General features: G+C 37.0%; 1 protein-coding gene across 1 annotated transcript in view; it reads left to right on the top strand.

The window, feature by feature from the left end:
* The window catches only part of SLC25A36 (solute carrier family 25 member 36), a 30,486-nt gene extending 19,884 nt beyond the window's left edge, over positions 1 to 10,602 (top strand). The window contains exons 5-7 of the mRNA XM_037139400.2: positions 1,871 to 1,937; positions 4,462 to 4,751; positions 6,639 to 10,602. Of these exons, the coding sequence (XP_036995295.1) occupies positions 1,871 to 1,937; positions 4,462 to 4,751; positions 6,639 to 6,832 (551 nt within the window). The 3' untranslated portion in view covers positions 6,833 to 10,602. The remainder of the gene's footprint in view (positions 1 to 1,870; positions 1,938 to 4,461; positions 4,752 to 6,638) is intronic.
* The last annotated feature ends 2,449 nt before the right edge of the window (positions 10,603 to 13,051 follow it).

Genomic DNA, 13,051 nt, shown 5'->3' with positions numbered 1-13,051 from the left:
AGCCTCTAATCGAGGAATTTTGTGACTTGGAAGAGTATTAGGCCTAGGGCACTAAGTTCATATTTTTAGAAGTACAATGTAATTATTTTTTAAAAATTATTTGGTGCTTATCTTCTTTTCAAATAAAGTATAATAAATTGAATGAGATTTTTACCTAGACAGACTGTTTTGTTTTTTTAGTTTAATATAAGAATTTCCTGGCTTAGCTTTTCAAAATTAATAAAACTTTTTAATTTTCACAGAATAATAAAAACTACTGGGAGTAATAAAGACTATTTTGTTGGTTTGTCTGCTTAGCAGCTTTTCACTAATAAACCCCTAATATTGCTGTACATACATTTACCTAATTCAAATTTTAAGTTTTAAAATAAAGAATTATTAAGGATATGACCAAAATACCAATTTCTGGTTCATATTAGCTTTAAAATAAAATTTGAATATTTTTAGTTTGACTTCTACTTTAAAAAAAGAGGTTTAAGAGAAGAAAATAATAATATACACTCTATAACTTTATTCTCAATTAAAATAGGCCATGCAAGAGAAATCCTCTCCAAACATAATATTTAAACTGATCTGACAGTTTCATATTTTTATCTCTTTCTTGTTACCAGAGTATGTACATGAAAAGAACCTTGTTTAAAAATATTCCTGAGAACCTATCCAACACTTTAAATTTTTATTATTGAATACTGATACTTAGAAAATCATCAGTCACATTTTAGTTTTATACATATGTACGTAGTATTAAAGGCACTCACAAGAAAAAGAGACTACATAACCATCACAGGATAATTAAAGGGATTATCAAATCAAACTTACTTCATGTATCTTGCTAGATAGACTCAGTGTGAGCACCCCATTTGGACCATCGGGCAATTTCTACAGTCAAAGTGGTGGCCTAGGGAGTCTTTGAGTTAACTAATGATTAAACCGTCATGGAAAGGAAGGGAACCTGTGAAACTGAACTTCACTTTGTATACAATGTAATAAAATTACTTTGCATTTATCCCTAATATGCACCACAGCATTTTTGTTTCTGAAAGTAGTTTACTCATATTAAATGTGCTGGCTGTAGTCCACCTGTCTAAAAATAATGTGCTTGACCTGCTAGTATTTGATAGAAAGTATTACTTCAGTTTTTAAAGTAAACTAGAGGTACCTCTACCCCGAGTTTCTCTCTTCACTGTCTATAAAAGTGAGAGGGGAGTGCCCATTGTAACTTTTTGAACTTTTGAGTTTTTGTATGTGTTTAAATGATTGAAAATAGATTTGTCCTGTTAATCCTAACAGAAACCTTACCTCTTTGATACCATTATTTCACAGTATTAAGTGTATGTTTATGTAAAGTATTTGTAAGGCCAAACAACAGTCCTTTCTGTTATACAATCAACTTAATACCTACTATTAGTAAATGTTGACATTATAGAATCTATTTTGAATATAGTGGTTTGTGGTGTTAATTGGACCCCAAATAGTGGTTGTAGAGTTTGCATGCTAGAAAGCCCTAGAGTTACATAATTTTTGTGTGTTTGTCTAAAGTAATAGGTTTCTGAATTTAGTTTAGACAGTAGAGGGCGTCCCAGAGCATAGCCTGAATATGCTGGGAGGGGAATTTATACGTAGTCAGATTTTGCTCTTAAAAGGTTATCTTTTAGTTACTATGGTCAGAATTTGAAAATGTAGATTGGAAATAAAATACTAATGTTCCTGTTTGTATGGATCTATAAAATAGAAGTGTAAAGCATACATCAGTTAATATGTTAAATACTTACACTCATGTTCTTTAACATAGATTTATATAATTTTATAACCCTTGAAGTTAATAGTGTATTTATTCTTACCAGAGTTCATTTTAAACATATTTGTTTAGGTTTTACTGCAATCACAGCAACCAACCCCATTTGGCTTGTAAAGACTCGGTTACAGCTTGACGCAAGGTATGTTATTTCATTAATGGTTTCAACTAGTTTTTTTTCTGTAAACTGTTGTTAGTGAGATTTCAGTGTCTCCTTTTTTGCTGCTGACTTATTTTATTTTGCCTTTTTTTTTTTTTTTAAGAACCTTGGGTCCACCATCAGAAGCAAAAGTGGTACAGAAGTTGGCAGGATGAGACTTTTCAGGGAAGAGAGTATATTATGTGTTGTGTTTTTAAGTAAAAGGAGAAGAGAGGGTATATTAACCTAGTCCAGTAAATGATACCTCTACTACATGGTGATTATAACCAGCCTCTCAACAGCTATAAATAACCCACATGATCAAGTAGTCTACAACTAAATCTTGGAGGATCATTGCTCAAATTCAGTAACCTCATATACAGAAAGTCTGGGATAGGATTTTGCTTTCCTTTATTCGCAGACTTCATCTGTTACCACTGACAACTTTGTGCTAGCAAGATTCATTCATTTGATAAATCTATATTGAGCAGGCACTGCTAGGTTCTAGGGATAAGCTAGGAAACAGTGGTGACCAACTTTAAATGGAATAGTCAAGAAATGGTTTTTTGAGCCCATTTTAAGCAGAGGCAACAGTTTGTGCAAACCATGCAGGTTCTAAGTTTAGGGCATGATCTGGGATCTGAGAAAAGGCCAGAAGCAGTGCCCCTTAGACTTGCCCTCTCAAGTCCTGTCGACCTTTAGGATGAAGGATCGGGAAAAGTGAACGCAATTAAGTAGAGAGACGATCCTATCTGGTGTATAATAATAATAATAATGTTAAAGTTTTGAAACTGATTTAGCCTTTCAGTCTGGAGTGGACTATGCATAACAAATGTCCACTATTTTTATATTTTAGGGTTTGAGAAGTACTGTTATATCTTGTAGACTATAAATAAAACCAATCTATGAAATTATTAATAATTATGCCTGCTTAAATATCCATTATCCACATTCCATCATGGTGAGCTGTGTATTGTTTGGAGACTTGAATTGTCTAATTCTTCTTTCATCTGGAATAATTTTAGCAAAATTCAGTTTGTTTCTTAAGGCCAAAGATATGAAAAGTAATAATGGAGAGTAAAACAAAGCAAAGGTTAAGAAACTGTGAGATGCCAGTCTATATTAAGCCATTATAAACTACCAGTGGTGTTCTTCACTATGTTACAGGTGGATTTGTAGGGGATCCAGGAAAAGCGTGGCTTAAAATTCTTTAATATTATTATTATTTTACTTATAATTGTAACACAAGTCAACATACCTTCTCAGGCTTGGGATTATGGAATGAGATGGGTTGGGGTAATCGTGAAACATTGATTTAAACATGCTAATTTATAAAGCTGAAATCAACAAGAGGGCTAATCTGTTTGTGCATTACCCTTTGGGACTAGTGGCTCTTTTAACTTTGTAAGGAAAGGTCATATGGCAGAAACTCATTTCAGTTGCCTACATGGATTATTCATCTAAGAAAGTATTAATTCGGTGTCATTAGTTGAAGACAGTCCTTAGTTCATAAAATTGGAGGAATCTGTAGGTTATCAGGTAGGTCGTCTTAATTGTGGCTTTATTTTATGTCAGAAACAGGTTTTGTATAATGTATAAATAGGTAAATTCTTTCCCTGTGGGTAGCATTTAAACCCATTTCTTATATGTGGGGTTCCACTGGGGGGAATCATAGTGTAAGTAGTTTTACAAACTCAGAATTATGTACTTAGAAGAATAGAAGCTGTACCCTTAAGTAGCAGCACTAAGAACATTTGCTTGGGCCCAGTATTCAGTAAATTCTTGGTGACTGTAGAGGTCCTCATTCACTACTCATTAGGATACTGCAATGAAAGATAAAGGTTCAAAGGTTCATTGGAAATTCGTCTTCGATGGACCCAGAAATTAGATTGATCATGTTCCCTGCTTTTGTGATGGATCTATCACCATTAGTGTCTAAGTCATTCTTGTTAATGTTATTAAATGTGAAAGAAACCTCAACTTAGAACTGGATTTAATATAATGTATTTTTTTTTTTGCCCTGGCTGGTGTAGCTCAGTGGATTGAATGCAGGCCTGCGAACCAGAGGATTGCGGTTCGATTCCCAGTCAGGGCACATGCCTGGGTTGCAGGCCAGTTCCCAGCAGGGGATGTACGAGAGGCAACCGTACATTGATATTTCTCTCCCTCTCTCCTTCCCTTCCCCTCTAAAGATAAATAAATAAAGGATTTCGTTCTTATCCCTGTAATATACCACCTTCAGTGAGGCCATCAAACTGAAGAGTCAGTGTAGTGTGCTTTGCGTTCTGTAAAACAAACTACTTACATGTTTGTTACCCATCTGATATGGCAAATTTGGAGCAAAAGAATAGGAAATCTAAAATGAATCTTTTAAAAATCTGATTTCGCTGTTTCTTGAATTAAAGGGAATCATTCTTTATATTAGAGTGGTATAGTTCTACGATATTTTATTTATCGATATTTTATTTATCTTAAAACCTGTGCTACTTTATTTACATTAAAAAGATTTTTTCATTTTACTTTCTAGGAACCGTGGGGAAAAGCGAATGGGCGCTTTTGAATGTGTTCGTAAAGTGTATCAAGTAGATGGACTTAGAGGATTTTATAGGGGCATGTCTGCTTCATATGCTGGCATATCAGAGACTGTAATCCATTTTGTTATTTATGAAAGTATTAAGCAAAAACTACTGGAATATAAGATTGCTTCTACAATGGAAAGTGATGAAGAGACTGTAAAAGATGCATCCGATTTCATGGGAATGATGCTGGCTGCTGCCACCTCAAAAACTTGTGCCACAAGTATAGCCTATCCACACGGTAAGAGAATATTACCTGAGTTTTACGGGGCATATTCTGTTCATTCGGAAATGCTGCTCCACCCCAGCCAATAGCCCACTTCCTATTTATAATTTTACTGAATTTCAGTATAACAAAATTAAGTTCTTAGGACTTAATCATAATGGAATTAAATCTGTACAAGTAAAGTCAAGCAATTTTAATAGATCCGTATGTTATAGTAGCATGGTGGTGATTCAGACAAATCATGAGCTCGGGACAAATTTTAACCCAGACTTGGTCAGATTGGGCAAGTTTCTGGGGATTTTTTTTTTTCAGTATGAACATAAGTGTTACATATATTTTATAGGTGTATGGATACATTATATACATTACTACTAATCTGCATAAAAACCCTGCAAAGCCTAGGTATGCTAGAACACAACCAGAACTGTCTTCATTTTCAAGAGGGAAACGAGAAGTGTTTAAGTGACTTGCTCAAGGTCATACAGGATACTCAGCGATGGACCCCAAATTTGAATGGAAGTCTATCCCAAAAGACCAAGCTCTTGTACGTTATTTCATGTTGGCAAATAAAGATGTGAATGATTTCCTTATTTCTCTTTAAAGTTTTACAATGTTAGCTTCTTTCATAAGTAGCTAAGGAAATGACTTCAAAATTGGTCTGGAACATGCTGAGTTTTAAGTGTAGCCTTTGAATTTGGTGTGTTTGAGGTTTGTTTTGGTTTGGGTTTTTAACCTGAGTGCTTCACTTTTGTCACAGGGGTTAACATTGACATTCACCCCATAAAGCTAAGGCTCTGTGGTTAAAGCTGTATCAGGAACAATGGACAGGTGTAGGAAATGAGTGTCTGCTTTAAAATGTAACCTGTGGGTGAAACCAGCTGTTTAACCGAGTTGGACTATGAATGTACCCCAGTTTCCTCAGGGAAGTCCTAACTTCTTTGAGCCCCAAGAGGGCAGGACTGGCAGCAGCGTTGGGCTCAGGCCTCCTGAGGGAGGAGGACTGGCCCCCAGGCGCGCCCCAGTGAGAGAGTTTGGGAGTTTGAAGTGTCCTGGCCTTTCACATGAGGTGACGTCATTACAAGAGGAGCTGTAGTAGTTTATAAACAGTATATTGGAGTGGAATGTATAAATGGCATGAATTTTTAAAGTAGGACATGAGGTTTCAAATGTTCACATTGACAGTGGGAATGGCTTTATGGTCCTCAATTCCATCAAGAGTAGTGTGTAGAAAATGTTTGACGAGTAACCCACGAGGAAAGAACAGACTTTTCTGTGGACCCCTCTGAATCTGTCTGGTTTCTGCCCTCAACTGTTGAAAACCTCTCAATAGCTTTAATTTCTTCCTGTTTTAAAAATGGAGAAAAATTGGACTCTTTAAGATCCTTTTAAGCTCTAAAATTTTATAGTTTTTTCTTAGTTGCTCCCAGATAGGGCCTTCTAGCTGGCAACTTATGTTTTAAACATTTTTACCCTTATTCACAGAAATTTATGTTGCAATATGCAAACCACGTGAACAGATTGGTAATTCTGTTTTCTTACTGTGCTCTCCACTTTCAGGAAATCCTTCGCCTGTTTCAGCCTTGATAGCATCTCCACTCCCTTTCCTGGTTTTTATTACATCTATTCTCTTGTCTCTATTTATTGTAGTATACAGATGATTCTTTTATTTCATTCTGTTGTTTACTGTTCAGGAACCTATGAAATTTCGTAACAACACAGGATTTTAGCCAGCCTCTTAAAGTTTGGTGGTGGTATAATGTGACTGGTTTCAGTAAGTTACACATTAAAAATTACTTACCCTAAGGTTACACTTACAGATAAATGAGGTGTGCTTAGTATTAAGTGGATCTAAAGATAACACTACTGTTTAAATAAAATAACTCTTTTTTCCCCCTTAAACAGAAGTCGTCAGGACAAGACTACGTGAAGAGGGAACGAAATACAGATCTTTCTTTCAGACACTGTCTTTGGTTGTTCATGAAGAAGGCTACGGGTCTCTTTACCGTGGTCTAACGACTCATCTGGTGAGACAGATCCCCAACACAGCCATTATGATGGCCACCTACGAACTGGTGGTCTACCTACTCAATGGATAGCGACGCCAGGCTGCTGCACTGAAGAGGGATGACCAGACGATGACAGTGGACCATGGAGTAGCAGAACCAGCATGGCGGGCAGCAGGAAACGGGTCTGGGGATGTGCGACTGTGCCTGCGTGGGAGTCTGGCTGTCAGAATTAAAGTGATCACAACCACATTACTTGGTCTCTTCAGTAATGTGAACGAAGCCTGGGCTGCCTCCAAGAGAAGGCCTGTGGAAGCACTTCTTCCTCGAAAATTGCCATTTTCTCTACCAGGTCCACAGGACACAGCTGCATTTTGTTTATTTGTGGCAGAGTATAGTGTTTTTTCCATGAATACCTTCCCACTCTCGTAAACAAAGCCATCCTTAGTTATATACTATTTATAAATTGCCCACAGATAGTATCAAATTTCTCACTTTTGAATTCTGTATAATTCTTACAAAGTAACAAAAATAGTGACCTCCTGAGTAGTATCTTCACAGTTCCTTTAGAGGATCTGGCCCAATACTTTAAAGTTAATTATTTGGCATTAGTAGTCACTGTTTTTGACAACTAATGAAATAGCATCTAAATACCTTGTGTATTTTTATCTTTAAAATGTGAGGTTTCCACTGCTAACCAACAGTTGTTTGATTTTTAGCATAATGTGGGCACTTAGTACATCAAACTCAAATGGTAATAGTTTGGGACAATTAACCAGTAAAATACTGATTTTCAGCTAGTAAACTGTTGATTGGAGACCATTTCGGTAACTTGAGCATATCCTCATGTCTTTTCTAACTCAACGATAAATGAAAAACTGCACGTGTCTATTCTGTGGGTTATGGGCTTTGAACCCACGTGTCATAATACCTAAGCATCGTTTTCTTAAAGTGAAAGAAATTTGCCACTTCTGAGTCTCAGTTTGCTTTCACATTAAGAATTTGAACCTTTGAAATATTATCAGGTAGTCTGTATAGATCGCATTTATTGTATAGAGAAAATGGTGATTTTTTCAGCTTTGCCCTTACAAGTTCGGTTTTTTTGTTGTTGTTGAAGGCGTCAGACACCTGGGGCAGTGACAGCGTATGGAAGAGGGCCCTGCTGTCTGAGTGGACGGGCAGTGATCCTAATTGATGAACAGTTTTGTAAATGAACATACTGCTTTTGCAAAGTTTATCCTAATTTCTTGAAAGGTAAATCACAGATGAAGTTAATTCAGAGTAAGTGTGCTGGCAGGATGCAGCTTTTACATTTTGTTGTTAAGTTCAGCTGCACATTTTAGTACTTTAAATGTATTACGTGTACAGCCCTGATGGAGATAGTGGCTGTAATTCTATTAGGAGACTTTAGCTTATGGTTGTTGCTATCCTGGTGTAAGAACATGTCTACAATTAAACTCCACGTGGTACTCATTCCAGTACAAAGGAACTGTACGTCTTGTGCAATGGCTTTATCTTAAGAATGACTCTTTGTGAATGCACTTTGTGGCCTTTTGGGGCAGGCGGGTAGTCAGAGTAGGAGAGAATTCCATGTTATTTTTTTAAACGTTGATCATGTATTAGGCAGAAACAGTGTTCACAACATTTTCCTGGGTTTTAGGAAAGTTGTTTTAGAGATCTTTAATGTAAATGCTACAGTGACCTGACAGAAAATTGCAGCATGTCACTGCAAGCTTTCTCTCCTGTCACCAGGGGAACACGGTGCCCTCCTAAACTCTTCCGCCTCTCAGCTTCCTTGTAATCGACAGTAACTGGATGTTTTTGAGGTGCTTTGATTGGAATGTAAAATGTTCCGATCTACTTGGAGACCAAAGGCAAGTTCAGTTTTATTATCTTTGGGGTTATTCATAACTTTTATGGTAAATTTCAGCTCTGACATTTATTATGAGGAACATGCCCCCAAAAATCCAACAAAACAGGGGTTTCTAACTTAAATCGGTAGAAAAAGTCTCCATCTGTAGTGTTTACCTTTTTGGTACAGTGCCACTCATACTGCCTAACACAGTGCCATTTGCCTTGTGAAGATTCATAAATATTTGTTTTGAATGTAAGACAGAGACTCCCCCTTATCTCTCTGATCTCAGTACCCCACAAGTGATGAAGAACGATGTGGAAACCAGCAGCTAAAGAACATCTTGTGTAGTTGTAGCAAATCCGTGACACATGTCCTTCAAGGATGAACATGTATTCTATTCCTGTTTGTACAACTTACCTTGACCTTTACTGCAGTATATTCATCTTTTAAGAGTCAGTTTTATGTATGTCCTGGAAGGAAACAATCCTAGAGTTTTAAATTTTGATTCTTTGTGCAGCAACTAGAATGGAGCAGTGTCATTTATTATAATTGTCTTTTTTCCCCCGAAGCACCATCTGCTGTAGTTTATGTAGGACAGAGATGATTTTAAAAAGAAAACTAAAAATTATTTCTAAAATTTGTCCCTGAACATTTCTTTGGAGATCTTGTTTTTTAGCTGATGCAGATGTTTAAAAAGAAAAACATATACTTAAAGCATTGGACTTTTGTAACATTTTATTTCTAACATAGAAGTAGTCAGCAACCTTCAGATGGGTGTGTATTTTTATTGTAGAGCCTTCTCAGAAAATTAGACTGAACCTAATCAGGTTACAGCAGTAGATGCTGAAAGAGCACATTCTCATAGAAGAACAGAAAGAACTGGTACCTGTGGCTCACAAAACAGTTTCCTAAATTTTAAAGTCCAAATCTGAGAATTACTAGCCCTGTGATTGTGGGCTGCCATACAGTGCTTTTATTTACTTGATTTTTAACTGTATTTTTTCCATTATCATTTAACCCCATTATTACCGCCCCCGCCCCGCTCTCTCCCCACAGGTGGTCACCACCTTGTTGACCATGACCATGAGTCCCTTTTTTCGTTTTTGCTCGATCACTCCAGGAAAAAACAAACACCCAAGCCTTGTCTTAATTTTTATTCTGTATGTAACTATGGAACCAGCCTTACTGGATGGGGCCCACAGGTAATTGATTTGTAACTTTGAAACCAAAAAGAACACCATTAGATCATTTAAGCCAAACTTTTGTGTTCTACAAATCCAGTGCCCATTGTAGGTTAGCATCAGTATGTTAGGACCAGCAGAGTTTGGGTTAAAAATGAGTATTTACTCTTCCTGGAGCATAAACATGTCAGTATTTTTAGGTTTGTGTCAAATCACTAAGAATACTGATTTGAACTTGAAGGATTTAAACGCTAGAAGTCAGTCTGTCCTTTACTCTCTCCCCTTGTGCCCATCTTCTGTTGTTTACACGCATCTGCCCAGGCGGTTAGTGCTATGGGGCTCTCTGCGGGCGGATAAATACGATAGTTCAGCTTTCTCTTCCTCTGATATGGATCATGATTTTAACATTCCTAAGAAAATAGATAGTTCTGAATGATTTAAATTGGAAGGAATTTTAATTGTAGAAAAAGTTTTATGTACTAACTTCCTGCCCACTCAGATCTTTTCTCTGTCATGCCCTTAATTTCTCAGTAAGCTACATGCTGCTCTTCATGCTACTCCTTTTAGAAGCTGAAAATTCTGTTTCACTCAGTCTTTGTCTTAATAAACATTTTTGAATGTGTACCCTGCATATGTGAACAATGAAATCTTGACCTTTCAGGCATAGCTAAATAATCAACTTCAAGAGTTGATATCTTTTGACCATTTGTATGAGGGTTGTTATTCTTATATTCTATACATGGCTGTAAATTACTGTGCATTTACTCTATGTTAACTAGCTGGATTTTATTTGAATTGTTAAAATTTTAAAAATTAAACTATGCTTACGAAAATGTGTTGTTTTTTAATGTATATGTATCTGGTGAGGATCCAGTCACACTATTTTAGGATTATGTGTAGGATGAGCATGCATTTCCATTTTCAAGTTAAGTATGTTAGGCTCCTATCTGCTAGACCTAGTGAAAACTTAAGGTTAAATAATTTAACTCTCTTAGTTCAGTAGGAAATTTCTGTACTTCCATATATTCTATAGGTTTATTGACCTTTAAGTCCTGTACTTTTTACATATCAAAACAGAATTTGAAAGAACATATGAGACATTGGAGCCCATTTAGGTTGATCAGTACTTCCCTATGGTGGTAGGTTTTTTTATATTAGTAGCTTTTTTGTTTGTCTTAGTTTTGGCCTTTACAAAAACTAAGTATTTTAAAATTAAAAGTCAGAAGCTGGAAACTTGTTAGAATAACCAAATGAATCTACGTGTGCTAGGTTGATGTAATACAGATACAAGTGTTACGTAGTATGTGCCCAGTTTGTACTTTGGTATTTTAAGGTTTTCCAAGTTGTAATTATCATCTAACATAAGCCAGTTTGGTCAGTGAGGAAAGGACAGATTTGTGGTGCTCCATTTCTGAAAGTACACATAAAGCTGAAATTGTCCGGCCTTTTGGCATCTCTTTCCGCTGAAGACTGGAATGGTGGGTACTTACTTTTTAACTGTATTTTTTTATATTACCTTTTAACCCCATTATTACCCCCCCCCGCCCCACCCTCTCCCCACGGGCAATCACCACCTTGTCCATGTCCATGGGCACTGGCCAAATCATGGTTGAGGCTGGTACAACTTAAATGTCCCAAGTTTACATTGTGTATATGTTTGTGTTCACTACTGAATATCAGGATCTGTGATAAAAAAAGGAATTTGTGAGTTTATGATTTCTTAAGGCTCAAGTATTACATCTATACCACTGATAAAACACAGGCAAGCAAGCAAATTATAGTTAAGTGATTTCCTTTATATTTTGCATTGCACAGACTAGCTAGCTGCCTTAATTTATACAGAATCAGTCCAATAATTTAAACTTACATACTTCTGTGCTTACACAGTGATTTCCTAATGGCCTGTCGATTATGAATGGCAAATGATACTTAAGAGGGATATTGGTCACAACTGGGCTTTTATCACATGGGTGTTCTCAATATTAGTCTTATATACTAGGTTTTCTACCAACCCTTGGTATGACACAGAGGATTTTTTTTAAACTTTAAAGGAAAGACCTAGGAGCTGGCTCAGAATGAAACAATGGGAGTAATGAGAAACGGAGCCATAGATGGAAATTGGAACAGTATGAACTGTCTTTGCAGCTGATCTCTGTAGAGCTTAGTTTACATATACCCTGGTGCTACCGGGAAGACACTGGTTGTTTTTCCTCTAAACTTATGGAGCTATCCAACCTTTTGGCATCTCTGGGCCACACTGGAAGGAGAAGAGTGGTCTTGGGCCACACGTTGAACACAAATACTAACAAAAACTGTTGAGCAAAGAAAACGTTTTAAGTAAATTTACAATTTTGTGTTGGGCCCCATTCATAGCCATCCTGAGCCGTAAGTTGGACACCCCTCCCCCTGAAGCATCTTAATGACATCATAGAAAGTCAGAGTTAACATTGGGTTCAGTTTGTCTTATGTGAACTGCTTGCTCTCAACACCACCACCTCTCAGCCTCAGGGGTGCCCTGTGTTTCCTGGAAGTGTTACGGTGATTTTTAGAGAAAGACTTGAGAAAGGTTGCCTGGAGAGCATAGTATTTTAACCAGGCTTTGAAACTGATAGAAATTGGACAGACTGACAGGAGAAAAGCTTTCCTTGTTGAAGCAAAGCTCAAAGTGTAGCAGCTTATCAGGAGTAATAACCCATTTTCTTCTATTCTCCTGGGAATTGACTCAGAACTGTCTGGAGATTGCAAAACGAGTTAGTAGACCCAGGGTTCTAAGTCTACTGTAATTCAAAGGGGCCCATTACATGCAGCCCAGTGAAACGGGCCAGGCCTGTTTCCTGGGTTCTAGGCCCCTGCTCTTCCAAAGCGTGTCACAACCTCCTCGAGTCTTTCGGTGTCAGAGTCCATTTTCCAAACCCCTGCTTTCAAGACTGTTCAGAAGATTGCTCCCCATTGTATGAACTTGGTGAGGCGTTTTAATGGCCTGGGTTATGTGATGTGTACCTTCCTAAATCATGCTGATTTTGGTTTGGGTTTTGTTGTTTTCCTCACCTCCAGTTGCTAGAGCAACGGGACATCAATATGAATGAAAATGAACTATTGTCTCACCATACACACAAAGATAGGTGATAGGTTAAGGGTAAAAAAACTGCAAGCCTGGAAAAAGATACCTTTGCAACCTTGGAGTAGACAAGGGTTAGATCACTGGAAGTAAAAATGCAGCCACAGAATGGGAGAAAATGCCATATAAAACATACACAAAAGTGAAGATATGAAGTC

This window comes from Artibeus jamaicensis, unplaced genomic scaffold (genome assembly GCF_021234435.1).
Source record: "Artibeus jamaicensis isolate MK-2021 breed Jamaican fruit bat unplaced genomic scaffold, CSHL_Jam_final contig_519, whole genome shotgun sequence".
NCBI lineage: Eukaryota > Metazoa > Chordata > Mammalia > Chiroptera > Phyllostomidae > Artibeus > Artibeus jamaicensis.
Note: the sequence above shows the minus strand (reverse complement) of the source record. Positions and strands in the feature narration are given on the sequence as shown.